We start from the raw sequence: 27,697 nt of genomic DNA on the forward strand, positions 1-27,697 counted from the left end.
ATGAAATATCTATATACAATGTATTCAGATATTGTAGAAAGGGTTCTCTAAGAAGTCTTACCATGCACTACATACTACATATCGACAGTTTCCATTATTTACCTCTTTAATGGCTGTGACAATTCTTTGTCCAACCTCTGCATCAATACTGTTATGTCTGTCCACATATTTCATAAGTTCATCTTTTAACTCTATTTCAGGAGCATAAAGGCCATCATCATTAGTCAGTGCCACACTGCTTATGGTACATATGGGAGGATACCATGGGAGGCTGTGTTCTCTTCCAGGAGCCAAACCAATGAGAGAATTGAGATATTTTGATGGCCTGAAATTCAAAATTGTGTCACTTTTTAAAAATGGAATAAAGTAACATGAAACAATGCCTTTTTAAATTGTAGGACAACACAATGGTGCTCAGAACATATATGTAACAAAAAACTGAAAGCATTCACAGTGGTAATGGGAAATGATAGGTGTAGAAAATTTTTCCAAACAGCAAGTTATGGGTAGTATGCTCAAATACATTTTTAATGTGAAAAAATGTTTTTTTTTTAAATCTGTGTTTCTTGGTTCAATACATTTGGCTGAAAGATGATGAAAAACCTTCCCCACGAAACAATATTTTATGTAGCAACCAGTTAGAGAACACAACACAAAACTTATTGAAAAAAATGATCATTGGCCTAACAACAAAAATACTACAGTGGTGAATACTATTTACTTATTGACAGAATCAATAAATTACCTGCAGCGTGAGTCCTAAAATTCGAAAGTTAACTTTTAAGATGAATTCACGACATATGTTTTTTGTCTCTCAGGTGTGATATTCTGCATAACAATGCACTTCCTGCTGTGAGAATTCCCTTTAGTTAGGAAGGAAAATAACATCACTTGGTATGAGATCTGGACTATGAAAGGAACGTTTTCAAAATATCACAATAAAAGGACTGTAATGCTTTTGTATGCCACATACGATCTCTTGGCAGACAATTACATACTGTAAACAAATGCCCTGCGACACCAAATCATTTTGCAAAATGCTTTACAGCAGAGTAGTGCGCCACTGATGTGAGTAAAAGTCATCCTTTTTGCCAGAAAAATGTGCCCTATGAGTCTGGGGAGTAGGGTAGAAATTTTTAGTTTTGTTTGCTGGTGAGAGAAAGGGTATTCCACTGACTGTCACTTATTTTCTTATTTTCACATAGAAGTTAAGCTTATGAGATTCACTGCCTGCCACAATGCAGTCAGAATGTTTTCACATCAAAAGGAAAATTCAAATTATGAGATGCACAATTTCTGCAAGTACTTATTTTCTGGAATTCTTTAGTACTGCCAACAGACACACATAAAAGTGCATAAAAGCACAGGGGTGTTGTGCGCAAAATAGCGGTCAACAGCCGGCGACACCACTGTGGTGTTGTGCACGAAATAGCGGTCAACGGCCAGCAACACCACAGTGGTGTTGTGTGCATAGTATCGTGCAGTGCCGGCGACAGCACTTTAGCATCTTTTGTATTCTTTTGGTGTTTTGTTTAGGTAACAGTAAGTTACACACGTCATCAAGTTTTTTTGTTTTTATGAGTACTTGTGCTCTTTCTTTATGGCAGACGAAAGAGACGATACAATTATTTACGATGAATGCATGGAGCAAAACATGGAGGTTGCAACTACATCGCGTACATCTCATCATGATCTGGTTGACAGACTTTCCTGTCACATAAAGCAACACCAACTAATAGGCATATGTATTTCCAAAACGAATAAACGATAACAAAGAAACTGCCATGTACCCCCCCCCCCCCCCCCAAAAAAAAAAAACCACCAAACTTAATGCGCAAGTCTTGTGGAGTTGCATTACATCTTTATGAAAGAGAAATACTAAGTACCAAATACAATGCAAATAAACAAATATATGAAACAAACAAATTCTGTATTTATTTATGTATGTATATCTTCGAAATTTTATGAAAGTAGGGAAACAGAGTTGAGAACTTATGAGAACAAATTATGAGATTAGTAAAACGTAACAATTTACAATCTTTTGATAATGTCATGAACGGCCGGTGACAAGCTAAGTAATCTGAATAAGTGCTGCCGGCACCAAGCAAATAAATTTGTACAAGATGTGTGGACACCAAATGTTAAGTGCACTATTCTTCTCCTCCTCTTAATCCATCTTTACTTCTCCCTCTGTCCACATTATCTTCAAACTAAAATTAGTACTTTGCTTATGATTTACTTCCTTGACCTCCTGCTGTCTCCAATTCTCCCCCTTCATCTTTATCTCCTCTCATTCTCACAATAGGTGAGTGTCTCACCCTAGGGTCTGAGTGTCCTACCCTCCTTTTAAGCTTCCCCAACCTATCCCTCTTCTCTCCCCAAGGAGGGAACTAATAGTTCTGAAAGTTAGGTTATTTTCATGTACTTTTTATCTATTGGTAGTCCCAAAAATCTTCACCTCTTGTAGTTAATTACTGGCCAGAAATTACAACTCGTAGTTTTAGACTTCTTTTGAATAAAATTAATAGGACTTTTACTTAACAGTTCATTTGTTGATATCACGGAGACTTGCCCTGTTTTGAATATGAAATTGATGGCTGTTTTATGTGGAAGTTCATGATTTCATACCCAAATCAGAAAATTCTTCACACTGATAAGGTTTTTTAAATTAGGTATGGACTGATTGTGTAGTCTCCTAGAATCCCCCAAAAAAAAATATGTTCACACTCCACTGCCCTTGATGTTCAACCTGCCACAGCCAGTGCTGTTTTTTTTTTTTTTTTTTTTTTTTGTGGCTCAAAAATGCATTTTTATTCCATTTAGCTTTCCATGATTTGAATACGTAGCTTTATCAGTAAAGAGAATTCTTTGCTCAAAGAACCTATTGTACTGATGCTGCATCAGAAATGAGAATCAGGATTTCATGTATCTGCTGCAATCCTGCTGTTTAATCTACTGGTGAAGTGACATACATTTGTGAGCAATATGTGAACAAAGTTGCACCGACTTATTCCAGAGACATTTGCTAGTTCTTTGGAGTCAACATGTGGATTATGAATAACAGCAGCCAGAAAATCTATTTTATTCACTCTGATTGTTGCAGACTTGCTCCTTACTCTCTGCATAGTATTCCAGTGGCATTAAAATAACAATTTTTGAACATTCACCAAATGTCATTCCTGTTGGACACCATCTATTGGGATACCTTTGTATGCACAACAAAAGTGTCCTCTCTGCATTTCTTCTGAACTCTCTGTAAGGAAGCAGCATATCTATTTTCTCTTGGTTTGTGGAAAAAACATTTAATTTTTCAAGCTAATCACCGCCTGACATTGTGTAAATGCATTAACCAAACAGAAAACATGATATTACAAACTGTTTGTCCTATTTGGCATAATATTCTTGAATAATGGCATGGACTTCATTTTGCAAATGCCGGTTCAACACTGCTTAAAGTAAATGATAATTAATGACCGTCAAAAGTAAATATCACAAGATATAATCATAATGCACAATATACTTTTTGCATACATTATCAACTATACTAAAAGGTAAACTATCCTTCTTTTTGCATACATTAACAAAATAAACTCATAACTTGTTTATTAATCTGAAAAATATCAGGATCAGGTTATTTAAACTACACACATGGGCACACTAGAATTCACTTCACTTACTTAATTGTCTCATAATATGTACAATGCTCATACCATATCAAGTCAGGCAAATTATCATTTCAATTTGCAAAATGGTCAAATGATCAAATCGAAGTGAGTCTTTTCCATATGAATTAATTAATTTTATAATTTCAGGAAGTCAGCAAGTGGACATGAGGAATGGAAAAAATCCCTAAACAGCACTGAATATAGCAATTTTGGATCTCTAGTTTTCAAGGCAGAGATAATAAAGTGCGCAAAGTATACACTTATAAATGATATATTATAACATGAATGACACAGACAGACTAGAAATCACATTTCCTCTGTGCATTTTCTATATCAGTACCATTGCAGTGCAACACACTGTTTCCTTCTTACCCAATGTGACATATTTCTTTATTTGGATATGAAATCATGAACTTCTGTGTGGGACAGCAATTGGTTTCATGCTCAAAACAGAAATTCTATATTCTAAATATTGTAATTGCCCCAAATCTACTAATAAGATTTTGAAGAGTGAAGTGCTGTTGAAATTGTCTCTTTCACAACTATGATACTACCAGCAGAAATTACTATATTTCAATTTCAATTAAAAGAGAGTACATGTTGTTTAGTGAGGACTTGCTCACAATTCATCTGAGTAAAAACAGAATTATGACATCTTAAACGGTTCTGCAAATACTTAAGGTGAACAGCTTAACTGAAACACCCTGTACAGTGTTCCTTATGGGAGATGGCTTATGTTAATTCAAGAAATGTATCCAAGAATGACAAATCTTAGAAACAAATGCAAACAAGTTTATGAATTCAGCTACCTGTTAGGTTACTAATTTAAGTCTTCTGACATGAAGCATAGTAATGTAAATTAATTATAGTTCTTTTAGAAGTAATACCAAAGGATCAGAAAAAGATTTATGTGATAGTTACATGTAATGGATGAGCAACAAATTTTGTTGCAAGAAAGGTTTAGGCAACAATGCAATTACCATTCTCACTAAGGGAATAAGTCTGCTACGTTACATGAAAATATTAAATTTGCAATGATGATGAATTTCTGCTTTGTTGCTCTTTGTGTGTGGCAATCATCATCATCATCATCATCATCATCATCATACTTATACTTTGTTCTCATTCTTTTGCCCTTTACATCACTTTCCTTTGTAAGTCAGTTCTCTTCACATTCTCTCACAATAATTCCCTGCAACAGTTTGTCTTGTAATGTTTCACTGACTGCTGTGTATTTTGTTCTGTTCCATCTTGTGATTCCCACACTGTTCGTAAAGAATATAACTTTGCAAACTTGTGCAAGGTCCATTCAAAAAATCCCGAAACATTCATAATTTTGTGCCAATCGTGCATTGGAGCAAAATGTGGTTGGCATCCTTGCCCACACCTGCATTTAAAGTGTAGCTGCCAGAAGTTTCACTGTTGTATGTCTGTTAGTTATAGTTCAGTGCAGTATTGAATATAATGTTGTGTCACATAGTTTGTGAATTTTGAGATGGCAGAGTTAGACAAGCAAAATGACTGAATTAAATTTTGCATGAAACTCAAGAAAACCTTTACAGAGACGCACCAAATGATGCAGGAAGCCTATGGTGATGAGTGTTTAAGCCATACTCGGTGTTATGAATGGTTCACATGGTTTAAAAATGGATGGATAGAAGTTAAAAATGATCCTCATTCAGGACACCCTTTAATGTCTACCGACAACGTTCAGGTCAGGAACATCAATGAAATTGTATATGCCAATTAAAGACTGAGTGTCTGAGAGATTACAGAATAATGTAACATTTCAGATGGATCATGTCATGAAATCCTGACACAGCATCTTGGAATACATCATGTTGCTGCCGAGTTTGCCTCATGGCTCATGAGTCTCCAACAGAACCATGACTCAGGTTCAGGATAGCTTAATCTTTTTCTTTATAGTTTTATTACCCACAGTTTTGTTCTTTAAAACTTCCAATACCATCTTTCTATGCACACCATCAAACACTACTTTTACAATCACATACATCCACACTCATAATAGTGCTCTTGTAGTTGTACTATCACAAAAAATAGGTCTACTGTGGATCTTTCTGGTCTGAAACCATGCGGCTTTTCATGTATCACCTTTTCTTTCCTGCTCTGTTAGCTTCCTTCAAATATTTTCCTGAATATCTTTGCACAGTGGCACACCACTACAATTTCCCTATAACTTTTCCAATCTTTCTGATTTCCTATCTTGAAAATAAGTAAGTTAACAATACCTCTTTTCCAGTATTGTAGTCTCTGTCTCTCTTAGTGGTGTAAAAAATGCTTTCCTACTTCTCCTGCTGTATTCATCGTATCAAGACAAAGTTCATTTTATCCTGGTGCCTTCCTTCCTTTCATTTAACTTAACATCCATTCCATTTCTTCTCACATAAAGTCCCCTGCTTTCCCAAGAGTTCTACACAGTATAACTTGTCTTCTTTTCAGCATTGGCTGATTTCAGGTTTTGCAGATTCCTAGAATATTTTCACCATTATTCTTTTATTTCATTCATTTTCATGCTTGTTTCATTTATCATACTAATTGTTTCTGTTCAGCCATACCTTTTTTTTTGTCCTGTAAAATACCACCTTGTTTCCATCACCCTTGTTCATTCTTCCCTCAGTTGTTTCGCCTTTGTCATCACTTTCTTTGCATTTTCCTGGTGTTATATTTTTTCGTTGTTTCTGTTGACTTATTTTGAAATAATAGCCTTAAAGTCTTTTTCTCTTCCCCTCTACTTCTTATGTTTTAACCTTGCATGAAGTGTTTTCTCCCATCTCATTTTTTTTTTTTCACACACTCTTTTTGCTGCTTCTACCATTATCATTTTTGGACAGCTGCCATTGCTCCTCCCCTGATATTATCTCATGTCTACATACTTAGCCCACAACCTACCATACGGTGAATGGCAGAGGGTACCTTATACCACAACTACTTGTTTCCTTCCTCTTCCACTTGTAAATAGAATGAGGGAAAAATGACTATCTACATACCTACAAACCAGCCCTAATTTCTCTTATCTTCATTATCCTTACATGAAATTACTTTGGCAGCAACAGAATCTTTCTGCAGTCAGCCGAAAATTCTAGTTCTCTAAAGTTTCTGAATCATGACATAACTACAATAGCTTATGTCTCTCTACATATATACACTCCTGGAAATTGAAATAAGAACAGCGTGAATTGATTGTCCCAGGAAGGGGAAACTTTATTGACACATTCCTGGGGTCAGATATATCACATGATCACACTGACAGAACCACAGGCACATAGACACAGGCAACAGAGCATGCACAATGTCGGCACTAGTACAGTGTATATCCACCTTTCGCAGCAATGCAGGCTGCTACTCTCCCATGGAGACGATCGTAGAGATGCTGGATGTAGTCCTGTGGAACGGCTTGCCATGCCATTTCCACCTGGCGCCTCAGTTGGACCAGCGTTCGTGCTGGACGTGCAGACCGCGTGAGACGACGCTTCATCCAGTCCCAAACATGCTCAATGGGGGACAGATCCGGAGATCTTGCTGGCCAGGGTAGTTGACTTACACCTTCTAGAGCACGTTGGGCGGCACGGGATACATGCAGACGTGCATTGTCCTGTTGGAACAGCAAGTTCTCTTGCCGGTCTAGGAATGGTAGAACGATGGGTTCGATGACGGTTTGGATGTACCGTGCACTATTCAGTGTCCCCTCGACGATCACCAGTGGTGTACGGCCAGTGTAGGAGATCGCTCCCCACACCATGATGCCGGGTGTTGGCCCTGTGTGCCTCGGTCGTATGCAGTCCTGATTGTGGCGCTCACCTGCACGGCGCCAAACACGCATACGACCATCATTGGCACCAAGGCAGAAGCGACTCTCATCGCTGAAGACGACACGTCTCCATTCGTCCCTCTATTCACGCCTGTCGCGACACCACTGGAGGCGGGCTGCACGATGTTGGGGCGTGAGCGGAAGACGGCCTAACGGTGTGCGGGACCGTAGCCCAGCTTCATGGAGACGGTTGCGAATGGTCCTTGCCGATACCCCAGGAGCAACAGTGTCCCTAATTTGCTGGGAAGTGGCGGTGCAGTCCCCTACGGCACTGCGTAGGATCCTACGGTCTTGGCGTGCATCCGTGCGTCGCTGCGGTCCGGGCCCAGGTCGACGGGCACGTGCACCTTCCGCTGATCACTGGCGACAACATCGATGTACTGTGGAGACCTCACGCCCCACGTGTTGAGCAATTCGGCGGTACGTCCACCCGGCCTCCCGCATGCCCACTATACGCCCTCGCTCAAAGTCCGTCAACTGCACATACAGTTCACGTCCACGCTGTCGCGGCATGCTACCAGTGTTAAAGACTGCGATGGAGCTCCGTATGCCACGGCAAACTGGCTGACACTGACGGCGGCGGTGCACAAATGCTGCGCAGCTAGCGCTATTCGACGGCCAACACCACGGTTCCTGGTGTGTCCGCTGTGCCGTGCGTGTGATCATTGCTTGTACAGCCCTCTCGCAGTGTCCGGAGCAAGTATGGTGGGTCTGACACACCGGTGTCAATGTGTTCTTTTTTCCATTTCCAGGAGTGTATGTTTTGCACACACTCATGGTGTCCCAATGTCTCTTTGTACCACTTATTTGTGGTAAAATGAGCATGTAGATCATACAAAACCATGCAGTGGAGGGGGAGACCAGGAGGCTAGTGAGGCAAAGGTACCATGGGCCTGATGTCTAACAAAATAGAACTCAAACACAAGTTTTAAAGCCTGCACCTTTGATTTTGAACAAAAGGCCTGAGAGTTGAGGCCCTTACTGAACATGCAGAACATTTTTCCATATATAACTAGTGTCTAAATTAATGCAAAACACCATAGTTTTAAATGTAAGGCACAACCAACACACCAGACTATGTTTGTGGAAGTGTTATAATATTTATGAACGTTTTTAATTTCCATCAATTGATACCAGGTAATAAAAGATATAAAAAAAAGTTAATCAACATAAGGAGATTGTTTCTATCCATATCGAACATATATGTTACATAATATGTACAAGCATGCATGCACGAATTTTGAACTTCAACACCCCATCAAATTACTGTTTTGCATACTCGATTAGCTGCATCACTTGTTAAGACAAGTGTAAAACTTTTTTGACTATGTTCATATTACAATAATATAAGCATTTAAAGCATATTCATTAGTAAGAATTAAATGTCTCAAAACTATTTTTGTGTTGAGTAACATTTAATTACCCTCCAATTAAAAGTGTTAAATACATAAAAAGTTTAATTGATTGACATTTACAACTTTTATATTTGATACTTTCTTTTCTTCATCACTTCAAACCAATTTTCACCTTTCAGAGGATTACGACATATCCGAGACAAAAATATTTATGTTTTGGTCATTTTATAAGGTTTACAGCAAAAAAGCTGAGCTACTGTCAGTCAGCCTCTACCCTGAGCTACTGTAGAGGCCCAAAGATTGAAACCAAGTTTTGACAAGCAGAGATTATAGCATCAAATTCCCAAATTCATGTTATTGTGGATGCGCAAAAGTTTGTTTTGTTGTCTTTTGTTTTGTATTGTGGCATGTAATTGTTTATAAGAAGTGCTCAGAAGTAAGTCAAGCTGGACAGCCTGCTGCACACGGTGCTGAAACAAGTTGCTCATTCAGAAAATATCACTAAGGCAAGATGGCGATTGAGTGTATCCACCTACTGTGAGGAGGTTGCTTATGCTTTGGCATCATGGTTTAGTGGTGTTTTGAAAGGCAAAGAACAAGAGAGATTGCTGACGAAGACAACACCCAGGAAAACAGTTGAAGAAGTTTGAGAGAAATGTCATTCTATTCCGGTCTGTTCTTTGGTTTGTTCTGTTCTAAGTGTCTATTTGGAGATGTTTTTCTGATGTGCTCATTAATAAGAGATCTGGTCATCCAATGTTGTAATTGTTATACTGAAGCAATAAAATACAGAAAAGTTACCAAAAGATGTTTACATCATTTTAGTAGCTTTCTTTCAGCCTCAACCCTCTGCAGATGAATAAGAAGTCGCACAGCAAGAGTTGATGGCACTGCGTAGCAGGTCCAGTTCATCAAGACAGTTAAACGCAGGTGACCATTCAAGAAAATAATTAAGGTAAAAAGTATCCAAGACAGCGTCACTGTGACAGATTGCTTGGAAGGTAACACATCTTCTATGCTTAATCCTCAGAACAGCGAAGACACATTCCATTTTGGCACCCGAAGTGCAGGATGTGAATAAGAGGTGGAAAGAAATGACAGTTGCAGAAATAAGAAGAATTTTTATTAAACAACGGAAGAAAATATGACACAGCCCAGAGCAATTGAAGTAAACAGTGCAGAATGTATAAGTTGGTACACACTAGAGTGTCATCCAAAGTAATTTAAATGCTTCAAAAGAAGTAATTTTCATTTGGTTACAAACAAAGGAAGTGTGAATTATCACAAAAGATTGGATTGTTGTAAGAAGTGAAATAAAGGAAATAATTGACTGTAGTAACAAGCTCAACAGTAAGGAAAAATTCTAAATGCTGATTTCGAGGCTACGACTGTAACAGTGGCTTCTGGCAGTGTCTCAGCATTGCCCCATCAATATAATGACAGTATAGCTCCACATTGCAGTGTGGTGGCCTGTCATCTGGCTGTGAATCGAGTATGCAGCAGCTCATCTCTATGTCACTGAGCCTATGCAAAACACACTAATAGTGCATTGCAGCTTGCTCTGCATCTGCTTAGGTAAGCTGTAAACAGCTCAAGCTGAAATTTTGTTTTTGTAATTATATATTTGTGAAGTGTCATAAATATCTATTCTACTGATTCTTTGTATAGTACCAAAAACAGAATCACAGGACTCCAGTGTTCTTGTAGACATATATTGTTGTAATTACTATATGCTGGTTACTACTATAGTGGAAAACTAAAGAAATTAGAAGAGCTAGATGAACTGTCAGAGTGTTAAACTAAATAACAGTTATCTGATAGTAAAAACACACTTGAAACTCAAGATTAAGAATGAAAAAATAGTGTGTCAAATGTAAAGAGACAAGGATATGAGGCATCTATAGAAGTAGATAAAATTTTTAAAATAGAAGAATCCTTAACAAATTAGGGATTAAAGCTTGAAATAGAAAACCAGTGTGATTTAGTAAGGACGGAGAATGAGGAGCAGTTTAAAGAGATATACGATGAATTAAACACATTAAATGATCAACTCTCAAATATGCTAGGCCAGGTAGAGGCAGTAGAATGAAGCAGAGAATTGATTAACATAACTAGTGACCTAAATACTTTGACTATTTTGCAAGAACACCTACCGGAATTTTTAAGTTTAAGTATAAAAGAATGCTGAGCATACTGGCACTATCACCAATTACTTGAATGTTATGTAGTACACCAGGAGGAATTTTTAAAGTTCAAACCCAACAATTCTGTACAATCAGTGGCATTTTTGAAGCAATTTTAGGAGGTTCCTCCAAAATTAACTTTATTGTTACATATTTACATTGAGGAAGCAGTAGACTGGAGTTCTAAATGCAAAAGCAAGTTTAGAATATTGAGTCAACTTGAAGTAGCATTTAAAATAGAATCCATATGCACTGAATATACAAAAGCATATGATCCTAGAAAACCTATCTTGGGAAAATATTCAAGATATGAAAAATATTATGATGATGACTTGAGCTTTGAAATCAATGTACTTAGAGACCAGGTAAGCACATGTAGTGGTACTAAGATGTGATTATGTTTCAAACATTATAGTAGTGCATATATAAACATTTCATTTGAGTTAACCTTTGTGCATAGCTGAGTCTGGTATTAAGCAATGAAAGCATTTTACATACTGTATTATGTCAGTGATCACCAGTTGAAAACAGAAAGTTCATTAGTCGTGAAATTTGTACTGTTTCACCCATTCTAAGTCATGTAGATGCGTAGAATTTATTAGGAAGAAGTGTACAAATTAAAATAATTATGAAACTTAAAGACTTGAGATGTATCTATGCTCCTGATCGTGGAGGTGTCTGTTTTACATTATTCTGAGGGTACTTACAGATCAGTATAAATGTGATGTGCCTCTTGTTCTCTCTCACAGAGCTGGAAAAAGGACATTTACTTATTTCTAAGTTACTTACAAAAACTTGTACAATGGTAGTTACTTTAATTACTCACCCGAGGAAAAGTTAAACTTAAATTTTTTTGTTTCATTTATTAGTTTGTAAACAAGGGGCATTTGAATGCAAACATTCTTGTATTTACATAACATTTTTGTGTCTGCCGTAGCAGAAAGTTTAGTAATAAATGAAACTGCTGGTTCAGTTTAATGTTGAACAAATTTTTGGCAGGTTCTAAGGCACTGTTGCCTATTAAACCTAGCATTCACTTTATTAGAATTGAACTTTAAATGGATATTATAAGTGTTGAAGGTTTAATTTAGTGATGTGTAAGGCACCCTTAACATGGGCTTCTAGCATTACTAGGAAGAAAAATGGCAGGAGATTTACTTTGAAATGAATGATGTTAACCAATAATAAGACACTAATTTTATTTAGATAAATATAGGCAAAATGATTTTATAAAAAAGTGCAGGAATCCCCCAGGAGAATTTGGGTCCTTTGCAAACTCAGTAAAGTGACATCTACCAGCGGTCTGAGTTAACTGCTTCCTTACTTCACATTCAGTTTTCCATTAAGCGGTTTCTTTCTCTTCAACTATTCTACCATCTGTGATCTATATCCACCCCTTACTGTCCTGTTATTTGAGTATAAAGAACATAATTAGTGATTAACAAATATAAACTATATCTGAGTGAAACAAAGGGGTTTTCGCATGTATTGTATTACAATTTTCTACCTTTTCTTTCCTCTTGTGAATAACTGTTGTGTTTCATATATGTTTGACACTGGAGGATAGATGATATAAGATGTTAAGTATGTACTGTAAGATGTTAAGTACAGAGGTAGTTATGGCCAAGTGCATAAACTGGAGAATGGTACAACATAGTGGGCGACTATTGACTGACAAACTGATGACTAAAAACTAGTTACTAGTGACATGTTGTTACCCAATATCTATTGGCTACTCACAGGGGTGGTATAGGAATCAGTCTTTGGGGAACTATCTTGTTTATTTCCTTGGTCCTAACATACTTTTTCTTACCTTTCATTTTACTCTTCTCCAACAGGAGTGCCATTTCTATCTTCCCTCTGTCCAGATTCAAATGTTTCTAGCACTAAAACCCTTTTGTTATCTGTGCCACATTATGATAATTACAACTTGTTTCCACAGGCACAGACAAGACATGATGCAAGTAATCCAGGGTAACAAACGTATTATATACACTACTGGCCATTAAAATTGCTACACCAAGAAGAAATGCAGATGATAAACCGGTACTCATTGGACAAATGTATTATATGAGAACTGACATGTGATTACATTTTCATGCACTTTGGGTGCATAGATCCTGAGAAATCAGTACCCAGAACAACCACCTCTGGCCGTAATAACGGCCTTGATACACCTGGGCATTGAGTCAAACAGAACTTGGATGGCGTGTACAGGTACAGCTGCCCATGCAGCTTCAACACAATACCACAGTTCATCAAGAGTAACGACTGGCATATTGTGACGAGCCAGTTGCTCGGCCACCATTGACCAGATGTGTTCAATTGGTGAGAGATCCGGAGAATGTGATGGCCAGGGCAGGAGTCGAACATTTTCTGTATCCAGAAAGGCCTGTAGAGGACCTGCAACATGCGGTAGTGCATTCTCCTGTTGAAATGTAGGGTTTCGCAGGGATTGAATGAAGGGTAGAGCCACGGGTTGTAACACATCTGAAATGTAACGTCCACTGTTCAAAGTGCCATCAATGCAAACAAGAGGGGACCGAGATGTGTAACCAATGGCACCCCATACCATCATGCCGGGTGATACGCCAGTATGGCGATGACGAATACACACTTCCAATGTGCGTTCACCATGATGTTGCCAAACACGGATGCGACCATCATGATGCTGTAAACAGAACCTGGATTCACCTGAAAAAAATGACATTTTGCCATTCGCGCACCCAGGTTCATTGTTGAGTACACCATCCCAGGCACTCCTGTCTGTGATACAGCGTCAAGGTAACTGCAGCCATGGTCTCCGAGCTGATAGTCCATGCTGCTGCAAAACGTTGTCGAACTGTTCGTATAGATGGTTGTTGTCTTGCAAACGTCCCCATCTGTTGACTCAGGGATCGAGATGTGGCTGCAAGATCCGTTACAGCCATGACGATAAGATGCCTGTCATCTCGACTGCTAGCGATACGAAGCCTTTCGGATCCAGCACGGCGCTCCATATTACCCTCCTGAACCCACTGACTCCACATTCTGCTAACAGTCATTGGATCTCGACCAACGTGAGCAGCATTGTCACGATACGATAAACTGCAATCGCGATAGGCTACAATTCGACCTTTATCAAAGTCGGAAACATGATGGTACACACTTCTCCTCCTTACAAGAGGTATCCCAACAACGTTTCACTAGGCAACGCCGGTCAACTGCTGTTTGTGTATGAGAAATCGGTTGGAAACTTTCCTCATGTCAGCATGTTGTAGGTGTCGCCACCGGTGCCAACCTTGTGTGAATGTTCTGAAAAGCAAATCATTTGCATATCACAGCATCTTCTTCCTGTTGGTTAAATTTCACGTCTGTAGCACGTCATCTTCATGGTGTAGCAATTTTAATGAGTTAGCAGTTGACCTTAAACTACAGGCATTAATTAGAGCTACCCTAACAGATACAAAATCCAAAGTAAAATTCCTCGGGTGTTTCTTGAATTCCTTTGATGTCAAAACAGGGGTCAGGCAAGGTGATGTCCTGTCCCCAATGCTTTTCAACTGCATCCTTGAAAAGATCATCAGAACCTGGTGCAAAAGATTAATGGAAACCAATTATAGCCCATTGCAAATTGGAACTAAATCAAAGGGGATTGAGGTAGACTGCTTGGCCTTTGCCGATGACATTGCCATTCTGTCAAATTACATAGACACCGCTAGAGTTCAAATCGAACTGTTAAAAGAAATCGCTGAAAAAACTGGTCTGCAAATATCATTTGAGAAAACAGAAGTTATGACTAACATTAAAGACGTCCCACCAAAACTGGGGTCATCTCCCAAGTAGACAAATTAAGGTACCTGGGTGAGATCATCATGAAAAATGGACTGGACAAGGAAGCACTTAGGGAATGGATAAGCAAACTAGAAACAGCTTACCAAACATCCTGCATGATCCACAACAAGAAATGCCTTTTTCAGAACGCTATGATACGTCACTATGAAACAGTTTTCAAGTCAGTAGTTTTGTATGCAGCCGAAACCTTATCCCTAAATGCTGATAAAAGACTCCTTGAAGAACTGGAGAAAAAAAGAGAGCAAAATCATTAGAAAAATCCTAGGATTCAAGTGCAAGAATGGCATCCATCAAAACCAATCCAACAAGGAAGTCTACAGTAAAATAGAAAAAATTACAGACACAATCCGTAAAAGAAGGGCACGATTTTATGGTCACCTCAAACGAATGGACGGAAATAGGTTAATCAAAAATATCTTTCTCTTTTTTTATTTAAAACCAAAAACTACAATGCCATGGTTTAAAAACAACAAAAAAGACCTCCAGATGCTACATATCAAACCCGAAGAGGCTTTTCACAGAGTTCTTTTCCGAAAGAAGATAGTGACAAACAGAATAACCTGAGACGAGCAACTGAAAAGAAGACATGGTGCCCTTTGGACAGAAGAGCGCAAGAAGGCCAACTTACAACGAAAGAGGGTGCTCAGAAAAAAGCCAGGATCAGAGCTATGTGCAACAAGAATTAACAGGGTCTTAGATGGCCCCAACAAATAAGTAACAAATAAATAAACTTAACTATGTAATAATGGTTTAAGAATCATGACAGAAGGCTGTATATGTGGAAGAGGCCTGGAGACACTGGAAGGTTTCAGATAGATTACATAATGGCAAGACAGAGATTTAGGAACCAGGTTTTAAATTGTAAGACATTTCCAGGGTCAGATGTCGACTCTGATCACAATTTATTGGTTATGAACTGTAGATTGAAACTGAAGAAACTGCAAAAAGGTGGGAATTTAAAGTGATGGGACCTGAATAAACTGAAAGAACCACAGGTTGTAGAGAGTTTCAGAGGGACATTAGGGGATGAGTGACAAGAACGAGGGGAAAGAAATCGAAGAGGACTAGAAACCTCTCAAAAATGAGATTGACAGGAAGTGCAAAATAGCTAAGCAGGGATGGCTAGAGGACAAATGTAAGATGTAGAGGCATACGTCAGTAGTGGCAAGATAGATACTGCCAATGGGAAAATTAGAGAGACCTTTGGAGACAAGAGAACCACATGCATAAATATCAAGAGCTAAAATGGAAAACCAGTTCTAAGCAAAGCAGGGAAAGCAAAAAAGGTGGAAGGAATACACAGAGGGTCTATACAACGGTGATGTACTTGAGGGTAATATTATGTAAATGGAAGAGGACATAGATGAAGATGAAATGGGAGATATGATACTGTGTGAAGAATTTGATAGAGAACTGAAAGATCTAAGTTGAAACAAGGCCTTGGCAGTACACAACATTCCATTTGAACTACTGATAGCCTTCGGAGAGCCAGCCATGACAAAACTCTATCATCTGGTGAGCAAGATGTATGATACAGGTGAAATAACCTCAGACTTCAAGAAAAATATATTATCTCCAATCCCAAAGAAAGCAGGTGTTGACAGGTGTAAAAATTACTGAACTATCAGTTTAATAAGTCACAGCTGCAAAATACTAAAGTGAATTCTTTACAGACAAATGGAAAAAGTGGTACAAGGTGACCTTGGAGAAGATCAGTTTAGATTCCATAGAAATGTTGGGCCACGTGGGCAATGCTGACCCTATAACTTAGCTTAGAAGTCAGATTAAAGAAAGGCAAACCTATGTTTCTAGCATTTGTAGACTTAGAGAAAACTTTTGAGAATGTTGATTGGAATACTCTCTTTCAAATTCTGAAGGTGGGAGGGATCAAATACAGGGAGTAAAATGCTATATACAATTTGTACAAATACTAGATGGCAGTAATAATAGTCAAGAGACACGAAAGGGAGGCAGTGATTGGGAAGGGAGTGAGAAAGGGTTGTAGCCTATCCCCATGTTATTCAATCTGTATATTGAGCAAGCAATAAAAGAAACAAAAGAAAAATTTGGAGTGGAAATTCAAATACATGGAGAAGAAATAAAAACTTAGAGATTTGCCAATGACACTGAAATTCTGGCAGAGACGGCAAAGGACCTGGATGAGCAGTTGAATGGAATGGACAGTGTCTTGAAAGGAGGCGATAATATGAACATCAACAAAAGTAAAATGAGGATAATGCAATGAAGTCAAATCAAATCAGGTGATGCCGACGGAATTAGATTAGGAAATGAGACAATTAAAGTAGTAGATGAGTTTTGCTATCTGGGGAGCAAAATAACTGATGATGGTTGAAGTAGAGAGGACATAAAATAGACTGGCAATGGCAAGGAACAAGTTTCTGAAGAAGAGAGGTCTGTTAACATCAAGTATAGTTCTATGTGTCGGGAAGTCTTTTCTGAAAGTATTTGTATGGAGTGTAGCCATATATGGAAGTGAAAAATGGACGATAAATAGTTTACAGGAAGAGAATAGAAGCTTTTGATATTTGGTGCTACAGAAAAATGCTGAAGATTAGATGGGTAGACCATGTAACTAATGAGGATGTACTGAACAGAATTGGGGAGAAAAGGAATTTGCGGCACCACTTGACTAGAAGAAGGGATTGGTTGGGGGGACCCGTTCTGAGACATCTAGGGATCACCAGTTTAGTATTGGAGGGAAGCATGGAGGGTAAAAATCATAGAGGGAGACCAAGGGATGAATACGCTAAGCAGATTCAGAAGGATGTAGGTTGCAGAAGTTACTCGGAGGTGAAGATGCTTGCACAGGATAGAGTAGCATGGAGGGCTGCATCAAACCAGTCTGCGGACTGAAGACCACAACAACAACAAAAACAAGAACAACGCTGTAGTAACAATAAATAGATCATGGGAGATGTGCCTTTGACAGCACGTGTAAGAAAATGATGCATAATAAATGGGAAAATTAATAGAGAAAGGATACAAAAATCAGGTACTAGGGAGCACATGTTTGAAGTGACCAAGTAGAGTCAATAGACTACAGAGAAATTTCTTAATTGGAAGTTATAAAAGTAAAGATCAGAAGCTGGGCATACAGTTAAAAATGTTAAGATGGGGTGGACCCAATTTTAAATAGGTATGGCAGAGATGAAGGACTGATGAACCCACAGAAGAGATGGTCTGATCCTTGGTCAGGTGAATCTTTGGAAGGAATGACCCATACTGTATAATGAATGTGGTAGGGAGTAAAGGGTAGGTGGACCAATGGAAGGAACAGCCTACACTTAAGTCAGGTGAATCCATAGAAGGAATGACCTCAATTGTTTTTGTGTGGAAGGATAAAAGAAAGGGACACTCATATCACAAAGATGACAATGTATGTACACAGTATCAGCCGACTGAAGAAGCTGTAAGCACAGCTCTTACAAAGATAGGGAGCTGTAAGGTGACTGCTGGTCATGTTAATGAAGCGTTGTCCAAAGTAGTCAAAGATTAATAGACTTACCTAAAAAATGATTTATTCTTTGAAACTTCCTTTCCATACATGTTGACTAAGTTATGTTAACAAACAAGGAGATGACACATTATCTTTTAACTATGTAAGCAAAAATATTTGAGGAAGATATAATCAAAAGTGAAATGTAATCCTTGGTAAAACAAGTAATCATAGGCTGAAAAGACTGAACCAAGAAATACACTCACACATGTTTTGTATTGCGAAGGAATAAAATGGTGTTGGGTCTTAAAAGATGTTGAGTTTAATCATGATAATAATTTAATAAACAGTTAAAGATAGTAAAATGTTTGTATTTCATTCAGTAGGCTGTTTGACACATCTTTCAGCTTACTGGGTGGATCTGTGGTGAAACATATTGTTGCTCCAGACAAATACATTCCACTTCTTCCTCACAATCAGATGACAGGTGTTCATGTAAAAACATTGTTTAGGTAGTTAGTACGTAGAGAACTTTCCACTGTGCATGCACAGGTTTAATGTATTTACAGAGTCACTGTGAGACGCGTGAGCACAGAACGTCACTGAAGCATGATGGCGATGGAGCATCTCCATATGCTGTGAAGGGGTCACTTATGCTTTAGCATCACGGCTTGGTGGTGTTCTGGGAGGCAGAGAACAAGAGGCACTGCTGACAATGACAATGCCCAGGAAAACAGTTGAGGAAGTTTGAAGAAATGCCATTCTATTCTGTTCTGAGATTCTACTCTGTTTTGTTCTCTTCTAAGAGTCTGTTCAGAGATGATGGTCTGGTTTAATGATTAATATTAATAAGAGATCCGTTCACCCAATGTTGTAACTTATATATTACAGCAACGAAATACAGAGATGTCACTGAAAGATGTTTAAGTCATTTAGTAGTTTGAATACTTCGCAGCTTGCTTCCAGTCCTTGACCCTCTGCATATAGAGAAAAAGTCACAAAGTAAGAGTTTGCAACATTAAACAGCATGTCCAGTGCATCAAGATAATTCAACAAAGGCAACTGTACGAAAAAATAATTAAGGTAGAAAGTAGCCAGGATAGCATCAGGGCAGGGCCAGCTCCAGGAATTTTGCTGCCTCCCCCCCCCCCCCCCCCCCCCCCAAACAACTCCTCGCATTTCCAGATGCAGACAACCTTTCTCACAATGTCACTCATCCATGACATCTTATTTTCACACATCACTCTAATTCAAACCTCTTTCTGACAAGAATATATCTTAACAGCCAGAGGCAAGTATGAGGCACCAGTCAGTGAAACAGAAGTGAAATGTTTAGCGGGCAATACATTTTCAATGATAACTCCAAAACTGCGAGGTGTGTTCAAGTTATAACATTTTCAGTTTTCTTCCTCAGGACTGCAAACAGATGAAATATGTGGTTTGTTTTAAAATATATCTGCACTTGTGAATACATGATAGAGATGGCAACACTGTGTGGCACACAGAACTCTAGTGGCAGCGGCGAGAATAAGGATTGTTTTTTTATCCTTAAAAGGCAAAAAATGCTCTCCAGGCCATGAATGCTGTGTGCTTGGCATGTTGCAAAGACCGTGTTGACACATCATGACAGCACAATTGGGACTTTCTTTTCATTGGTTGAAACATTGGATGAACATGGATGCAATTTTCCAGTGGTCAAATCAGACTGCTTACGCAGTTTTCACGGTGGCCACGGAATCATGGTGTCAATGTTGTCAAAAATGTGTACGGCTGCAGGAGATTACATTGAGAACTGACACAAGTTTCACAGTCTTCATGTGATTACTTTGTGAGACTGTACCTTGTAATTATGTAACCAAAATTAAGCTACAGCACTCATGAAGTTTATAACTAAAATCACTTCACTTTTTCTGGTTCAATGAACAGAGGGGACCATGCAGTGTGAGATTTGTAACAAGCATAAATATAGCATTATCGGCGGTATCATCAGCATTTTTGCGATGTGGAATGTCGTAGCATAGCACGTGATTTACATATGAATGCTTTATTTGCTGAAAAATGTTTATAAATCATCAGTGGCTATTTAGTGCGTCTGTTATTACTAAAGAAAAAACAGCTCTGGTCGGATGCTGAGAAGGCATTCTTTCCAACATGCCACAACCGTGATTTATGGCTCAAAACAAGCAGATATGAAAGCACTTGCATTTACTGAAGATGTGATGTACTGACAGTATTTAAACTTTCAATTATTGTGGTAAGAAGTAACAATTATATCCTAAATAAAAACGCTGGAATGCAAACAGTGTGAAGTACGATAAAATGGATAAAGAGTTCATGCTATACAGTTTAGTTGCTTCAGTTCCAAAAGAAGGTTTGATAGTTTTTTTCAGTATGATATTAATAAATACTGAGTATGGCTTCAACAACTACAAAAAAAGGGGAAAGACACAAAACTTAAAAGAAAACAATGTAAATGATATCAATGGCAGATCCAAAGAAGATAGAGCGATGGGGGAAGGATGCCTGTCATGTTTTCACGTGTAAACACAGCTTAATCACAATATCTGGATTCAAAAGAGTGTGGCATGTAACAGGAAGTCCATATTTTACTTATTCTTTCTTTATTTCTTTATCATGAAATGTTTTTCTCGATGATGCTGCTACAGCAGTTGCTGTGTAGAAATTATTAGGTCAGCATATGTGACATTTATCTTTATTTCCTTATTATAGAGTTTTGTTTTGTTTCAATAGGGTATTTCAAGCTGACATAGGTACATTTCAAGAGTTGTGCCAAAGCTTCATTTGTCATCTTTTCACAAGACTGTTGATAGTTTCCCATGCTGGGCAGTGGCACAGTTCATCCACATCCTAGAGCCAGCTCTGCACATCATTTGGGAGGTAGCATATCCCCTGAGCTAAATCCAACTGCAGAAAGGTGAAAATACATTCCAGCGCTCTATGCAGGAAGTTCATTTTTGTATCATAGCATCACACAGTTTTAAAAGTTTTGTTACAATGGAAATGACTTGACCAGAATTGGAAAAAAAGTGTTACAGTGTTTCATAAGGCTACTGAAAATGAAAGCATAAGGCTGAAAAAGGTAATGCTTTGAAACAGGGCCAGACATCGTTACCCTTTGTGACACTCACTAAACCAGCTGTGCCGGAAGAGTCAGAAATATGTGGAGATGATGTTGAATCTTCATTAACTGATAGCAAGCAGGATCAGCATTCTCAAAGACAAGGTACATATTAGTTAGACAGTTCCTCTTATAACGCGTTAAGGTGGTTGTGGCGGAGGTGCAGAATGACCCCCTTCCACAAAAAATAGTGCTATTTTTCAAAACTTTGCAGATGTTGATATGCAAGAAATGTGGGGTTGAGGAGCATCTGTGGCACTGGTGTTGCAGAGATGGGATCACAGCAGTCAAAAGAGAGATGACACTAAGAGTGGCACTTGCATTGAGAAGGAGTGAAAGTGGTAGCATTAAAGTAAGTGACAGTGACAGTGACGAAATTGTTCTAGATGTTTTAATGGCTAGCTTGGCAGGGAATGAGATGCTTTTATATTTCAATATTAGTGTGTGGAGTGAATAAAAGTGCTCCATCAATATGGAGGCAAAAGAAGCTGTTAGGTGAGGACCTGATGAAACAGATAAAACTATGGTATGACTGAAATAGTAATCAACCCTCTCATTCAAATATATTTGAGCATGCCTTAAAAAATGAGAAAATTTCAAAAAGAGACTGGCTTGTTTGGAGCAAAGAAAAGCAAGCATTGTACTGCCTTGCTTGCCAATTGCTTTCATGATGCATGGATGTCTCTAAGTCTGATCTGGCTCCAGGCCACAACTGGGAATTATCAAGAGACTGGAGAAAGCTAAAACAAAACGCTAGTGAACATGAAAGCAACACTTGACATAAAATGTCATACTCAGAATGGTGCAAATTAGTAAATGCGCTAAATAGTAGTTCAGCCACAAAAAATCTTTCAGACTGAAACACTATAAGGGGAAGATGGCTGCCATAAGTTAACTGCAAATTAAATCTCATGAAACAATTTGCCATGAATTGTGGAAGCGTGATTATTGACTAGTGTTGTTAGACAACATGAACAAACTTTAACAAATTGATATTGTTGCATTATTATACAAGAATCATTGAGGAGCAGTTGTAGGGGCAGTAGATTTGTAATTTAACTTTACATATTGCACCTCTAACATGGACGGCAGCATGTATGGCACAGGAGGAAACATTATTTCTGCTGATAACAACAGTGGCAGTGATTCTGTGGTAAGTGCTATGCATTGTTTGAACAGGGAAATAAGTAATACTGTAGTTGAAGATGACTCTAACAAGACAAGCTTTAAATTTGCCACAACAGATGGCTCCAAAAGTGACTCACAGCAGAAATAACAATGACGGTGTCTGTGAACATACGATAGAAAATGAGGTGCATGTAGATCAGGAACCACTGCCAACAGATTCAAATGTGGCAGTACCACACCAGAAAAACTTCTATGGAACTTATATAAGCCCACAGATAATAGTCCATACATAGTGTGTTCAGTAAGCAGAAAAGCTGATGCAGAAAGGATACATCCTACGCCATTGGAAAAATTATTCAGAGTTGTATGCCTAGGATCTGTTGCCACATTGTCAATATCTCACAGGCAGCTAGAAATAGATTAAAAATTGAAGCCAAATCTCCAGCAGCTGCAAGTTACTTTGTACAGTCTGAAACAGTATTCAAGATGAATTTTGAGTCATATATTCCTAACAATATGGTGTTGAAACAAGGAGTAATTCAAGGCATCTATACAGAATTTTAGGCATTTATACAGAATTTTCTGAGACATTAATTATGGAATCAATGACTTCCAATGTTCATGTCATTAAAGTGATGTGAAAGACGAAATGTGTCACTCAGAACGACATATGTCTTGCTACAAATTTGCTGACCTGTATCTGCACTTCTGACAGCACTCCTTCTGCAATATGTATATATTCATAGCAGATGCTGTGAAATTACTCCTTACATACTAGTGGTGAAACAATGTTTCCAGTGTTTATGTTATGGCCTTATAGTCAGTCAATGTTGCAGACAATATCGCTGTCATCGATTTGGCAGACAATATACTAGAGAACAGCCCACAAAACCAGTACATCTTGTGTACATTGAGTGAGGGGCATGAAACTATGGACAAAAAATGTAAACAGTTCCTATTTAGGCAACAGCAGCTCAAAACAACTGGAGCTTTAAAGACGCTGAGAATTATATATGCAACACAACATATTCTCAGGCTGCTCAGTCCTTCCATTTGTCTGCAAATATTAATGTACCTCAAACATAGCCATATACAGCCACATGAACTTACAAAAATTGGACTCTCCCAGTCCCTCCTTCCTCCAGCAATGGCACCGCCAGAAACAAAATGAACTGTAGAGGCTCATAGAGTCATACAGTATAATACATATGACAGCTATCTTTAAATCTGTGTAGTTTGCCATTTCAGGCTGGGGCTGCTAGGATTTAATTAGGCAATATGCTAGTATCGTTTGTATTGTCGTACTTTCCACCATAACTCTGGTTAACAAAGATCACTGGGAGGCTTTGTTCCAATAAACAGAACAATGGAATGTATTATGCAGAGACTATAATGCTCAAATCACCAGTTGGACTGCAATGACAGAATGGGTGAGTCCATCCTGGCATTGTTCGGTAATAAACCACTGACCGTTACAAATTACGGTTCTCCAACAATGGTTATGGTCTCCGAGAGGATAGAATTGGCGTTAGACCTAAAACTATGCTCCCCTTGCATTATAGTAAGTCAAGAACTCCAGGATTCTCTAGTATCAGACCATTACCCTATACTTATGAAGATCGGGTGTGAATATAGTCACTATCAGTACACAAACTCCACTGCTATATGGAATGTTGGAAAAGCAAACTGGGAAAGTTATCAAGAAAATATAATCCAAGAAAGTAAAGACATTCCCAATATTACCAAGGGAATTGATGGATATGTAAAGTTTGTCACACTAATCGAAAGAGCAGTTAATTAAAATCATTCCTCTCCTAAGAAGCTGCAACAAACACAAAGACAAAGACAAAGACAAGTTGGCTGGTGGAACATAAACCGTTTCAGGGCCACAGCAAGAAGATTAGCAGTATAGTAAGTTAACAAAATTAGAAATTTTTTACATTAGAAGGAAAAAAAAAAAAAAAAAAAGAAATTGGAGGTGCGCAAGAGAGAAAATTGGTTCCAATACTGTGAGTCATTATGAAAAGAAACCAGTATGATAGGGGTATGGCAAAAGATCAGATGTTTTACAAATGGGAAGTCAAACACAAAATTAATCAAGAAACAAATGCTTTCTTGGACAGAACCCACACTGAAGATATTTACTTTCATAAGGATGAAAGTCTAGCATTTGTAGACTTACAGAAAGCTTTTGACAATGTGGACTGGAATTCTCTCTTTCAAATTCTGAAGGTGGCAGAGGTAAAATACAGGGAGCGAAAGGCTATTTACAATTTGTACAGAAACCAGATGGCAGTTATAAGAGTCGAGGGAATGAAAGGGAAGCAGTGGTTGGGAAGGGAGAGAGACAGGGTTGTAGCCTCTCCCCGATGTTATTCAATCTGTATATTGAGCAAGCAGTAAAGGAAACAAAAGAAAAATTTGGAGTAGGAATTAAAATCCATGGAGAAGAAATAAAAACTTTGAGGTTCGCTGATGACATTGTAATTCTGCCAGAGACAGCAAAGGACTTGGAAGAGCAGTTGAACGGAATGGACAGTGTCTTGAAAGGAGGATATAAGAATAACGTCAACAAAAGCAAAACGAGGATAATGGAATGTAATGGAATTAAGCTGGGTGATGCTGAGGAAATTAGATTAGGAAATAAAACACTTAAAGTAGTAAAGGAGTTTTGCTATTTGGGGAGAAAAATAACTGATGGTGGTCGAAATAGAGAGGGTATAAAATGTAGACTGGCAATGGCAAGGAAAGCATTTCTGAAGAAGAGAAATTTGTTAACATCGAGTATAGATTTAAGTGTCAGGAAGTCGTTTCTGAAAGTACTTGTATGGCGTGTAGCCATGTATGGAAGTGAAACATGGACGATAAATAGTTTAAACAAGAAGAGAATAGAAGCTTTTGAAATGCTGAAGATTAGATGGTACATCAAATAACTAATGAGGAGGTATTGAATAGAATTGGGGAGAAGAGGAGTTTGTGGCACAACTTGACTAGAAGAAGAGATCGGTTGGTAGGACATGTTCTGAGGCATCAAGGGCACCAATTTAGTATTGGAGGGCAGTGTGGAGGGTAAAAATCATAGAGGGAGACCAAGAGATGAATACACTAAGCAGATTCAGAAGGATGTAGGCTGCAGTAGGTACTGGGAGATGAAGAAGCTTGTACAGGATAGAGTAGCATGGAGAGCTGCATCAAACCAGTCTTAGGACTGAAGACCAAACAACAACAACGACAACAACGATGAAACAGAGCATGAATTGTGTACCTCTTTTACAGAAAAAGAACTGATTAATGCTTTACAAAATTCATCATATACAGCACCAGATATCAGCGGAATACATCATAGCATGATCTGAAACTTGCCATCTGAGGCACTTTCTATGCTATGCAGGTTGTACAATGAAATACGGATATGTGGTCCAGGAATGGATGACAGATTTTAATTCCTGTTCTTAAACCAAACAAAGATACTCTAAACCTGTCATCTTACATGCTGATAGAACTATCTTCAAGTTTATTACAGACACTTGAAAGAATGGCTGAAAACAGATTAGAATGGTGGATGGACAGTTATATTGTTCTCCCCAACACCCAGTTTGGATTTTGGAAGTTCTCCTTGTTGGGGCAGGGGAATCACACTGTCAGAAGGGAAAAACTTGTGAACAAATTCATTTTAAAGTAAATCTCACAGACAGGACACTCTCTAATCAAAGGCACAATGAAGTATTGGCCAGACACCAAAAAATTTAATTATTTCTCTGGAAATAGAAGAAAACCACTGAATATGAAATCTCTTGAATGGTGGACCTTGTATGAAAATAAAATACGGAAGTGCAATGGCTTACCAGGATCCATTGTCCAATTCATCTACCGAGAAGAAAATGTACTAATCTTTGATAACATGATTCTCCAAATATGAAGACTGAAATCAGCATTTTCCTCAATAGTATTTTCCTTAATTCGTCAAAGATTTACATGGATGGATCTCAGAATATTGACAATGACAAAGCAAGATGTGCAATAGACAACACTGCAGAAAATTATCAAGCCCCATATTCACTACCTGAGAAGCCATAGCAGTTAGACAAGCATTAAAATACAGCAGAACTTGGAGATGAAACAATATGGTGATAATAAAAGATTCCCTTAATGTACTAAAGAGTCTTAAGAAACCAAAATAGAAGTAATGTGTGTCACCTACAATTACAGACATTATTAAAGAAGTTGTTACAAATGAGCAAGCAGGAATAGTAACAAATTTCTTATGGATTCCTGGGAACAGTGCCATTTTCTATAATGAAATAGTAGACAGCTTAGCAAAGCAAGCAATGAATTTAGATGACATCCTGAATGAGAGACATCCTCATCATGAAATGTTGAGCTTAACCAATGAAAAGGTGAGAAATGACTGGCAGACACAACAGGATTTGACCAAGATACTGGAAAGAGTACAATGTGCCCAGCCACAGCCTAAAATAGTGTTATCACCTTTTTTACTCATTGAAATAGGAGCAGATGATTCACAACAATGATTACACACTTGTGCTTAAATCATGGCGAAATTCCCAATGCACCTGTTCTGAATAAAATAGAAGGAATCTCCTTTGTGGGATTTATGCAATGAAGAAGGAGATGGGAATCATCTACTGTTCTTGTGTACCAGATACAAGACACAACAAAAATACTTTATCAGTGCATTGGTCAAAGCAAAAATTCCTCTTCCAGCATCGGCTACAATGATGTCAACCCAAAACGTAATGTTCAATCACTTGAATATGTGAGACCTAATTATCTAGAGTTCTAGACATATTGTGTACATGATGTGTGTACTTTTGTCAGTTTATGTTTCCTTCTTGCATTAATAATCTAATTAATCTGTGCCTATCTGCAACTCTGCATTTCCACTGCATGGTGAGTAGCAACTACCCTTTTCTTAATAGTGTTACATTCCATCTTGGATTTTCCTTTCTTTACTTACTGTGATATAATCACTTTATGAGTAGGTTATAGTGGTGATATATACAAAGTAACATTGTAAGAGTAGTACTGGACAGGGAAATATTGCTTCATGTAAGCAAAGTAATTCTTTTCTCAAAAAAATATTTAG

At 38.2% G+C, this 27,697-nt stretch overlaps 1 protein-coding gene across 3 annotated transcripts in view; it reads right to left on the reverse strand.

Moving 5' to 3' along the window:
* LOC126175426 (tetratricopeptide repeat protein 17) overlaps nucleotides 1–27,697 on the reverse strand; it is a 310,821-nt gene that overhangs the window by 105,506 nt on the left and 177,618 nt on the right. For all 3 annotated transcript variants that reach the window (XR_007535560.1, XM_049922224.1, XM_049922225.1), the window contains exon 10: nucleotides 103–325. Coding sequence is in view for 2 of the 3 variants with exons in the window: in XM_049922224.1 (XP_049778181.1) it covers nucleotides 103–325 (223 nt within the window). In the remaining variant the exon portion in view is untranslated. The remainder of the gene's footprint in view (nucleotides 1–102; nucleotides 326–27,697) is intronic.

The sequence above is a fragment of the Schistocerca cancellata genome, chromosome 3, assembly GCF_023864275.1.
Source record: "Schistocerca cancellata isolate TAMUIC-IGC-003103 chromosome 3, iqSchCanc2.1, whole genome shotgun sequence".
Classification (NCBI taxonomy): domain Eukaryota; kingdom Metazoa; phylum Arthropoda; class Insecta; order Orthoptera; family Acrididae; genus Schistocerca; species Schistocerca cancellata.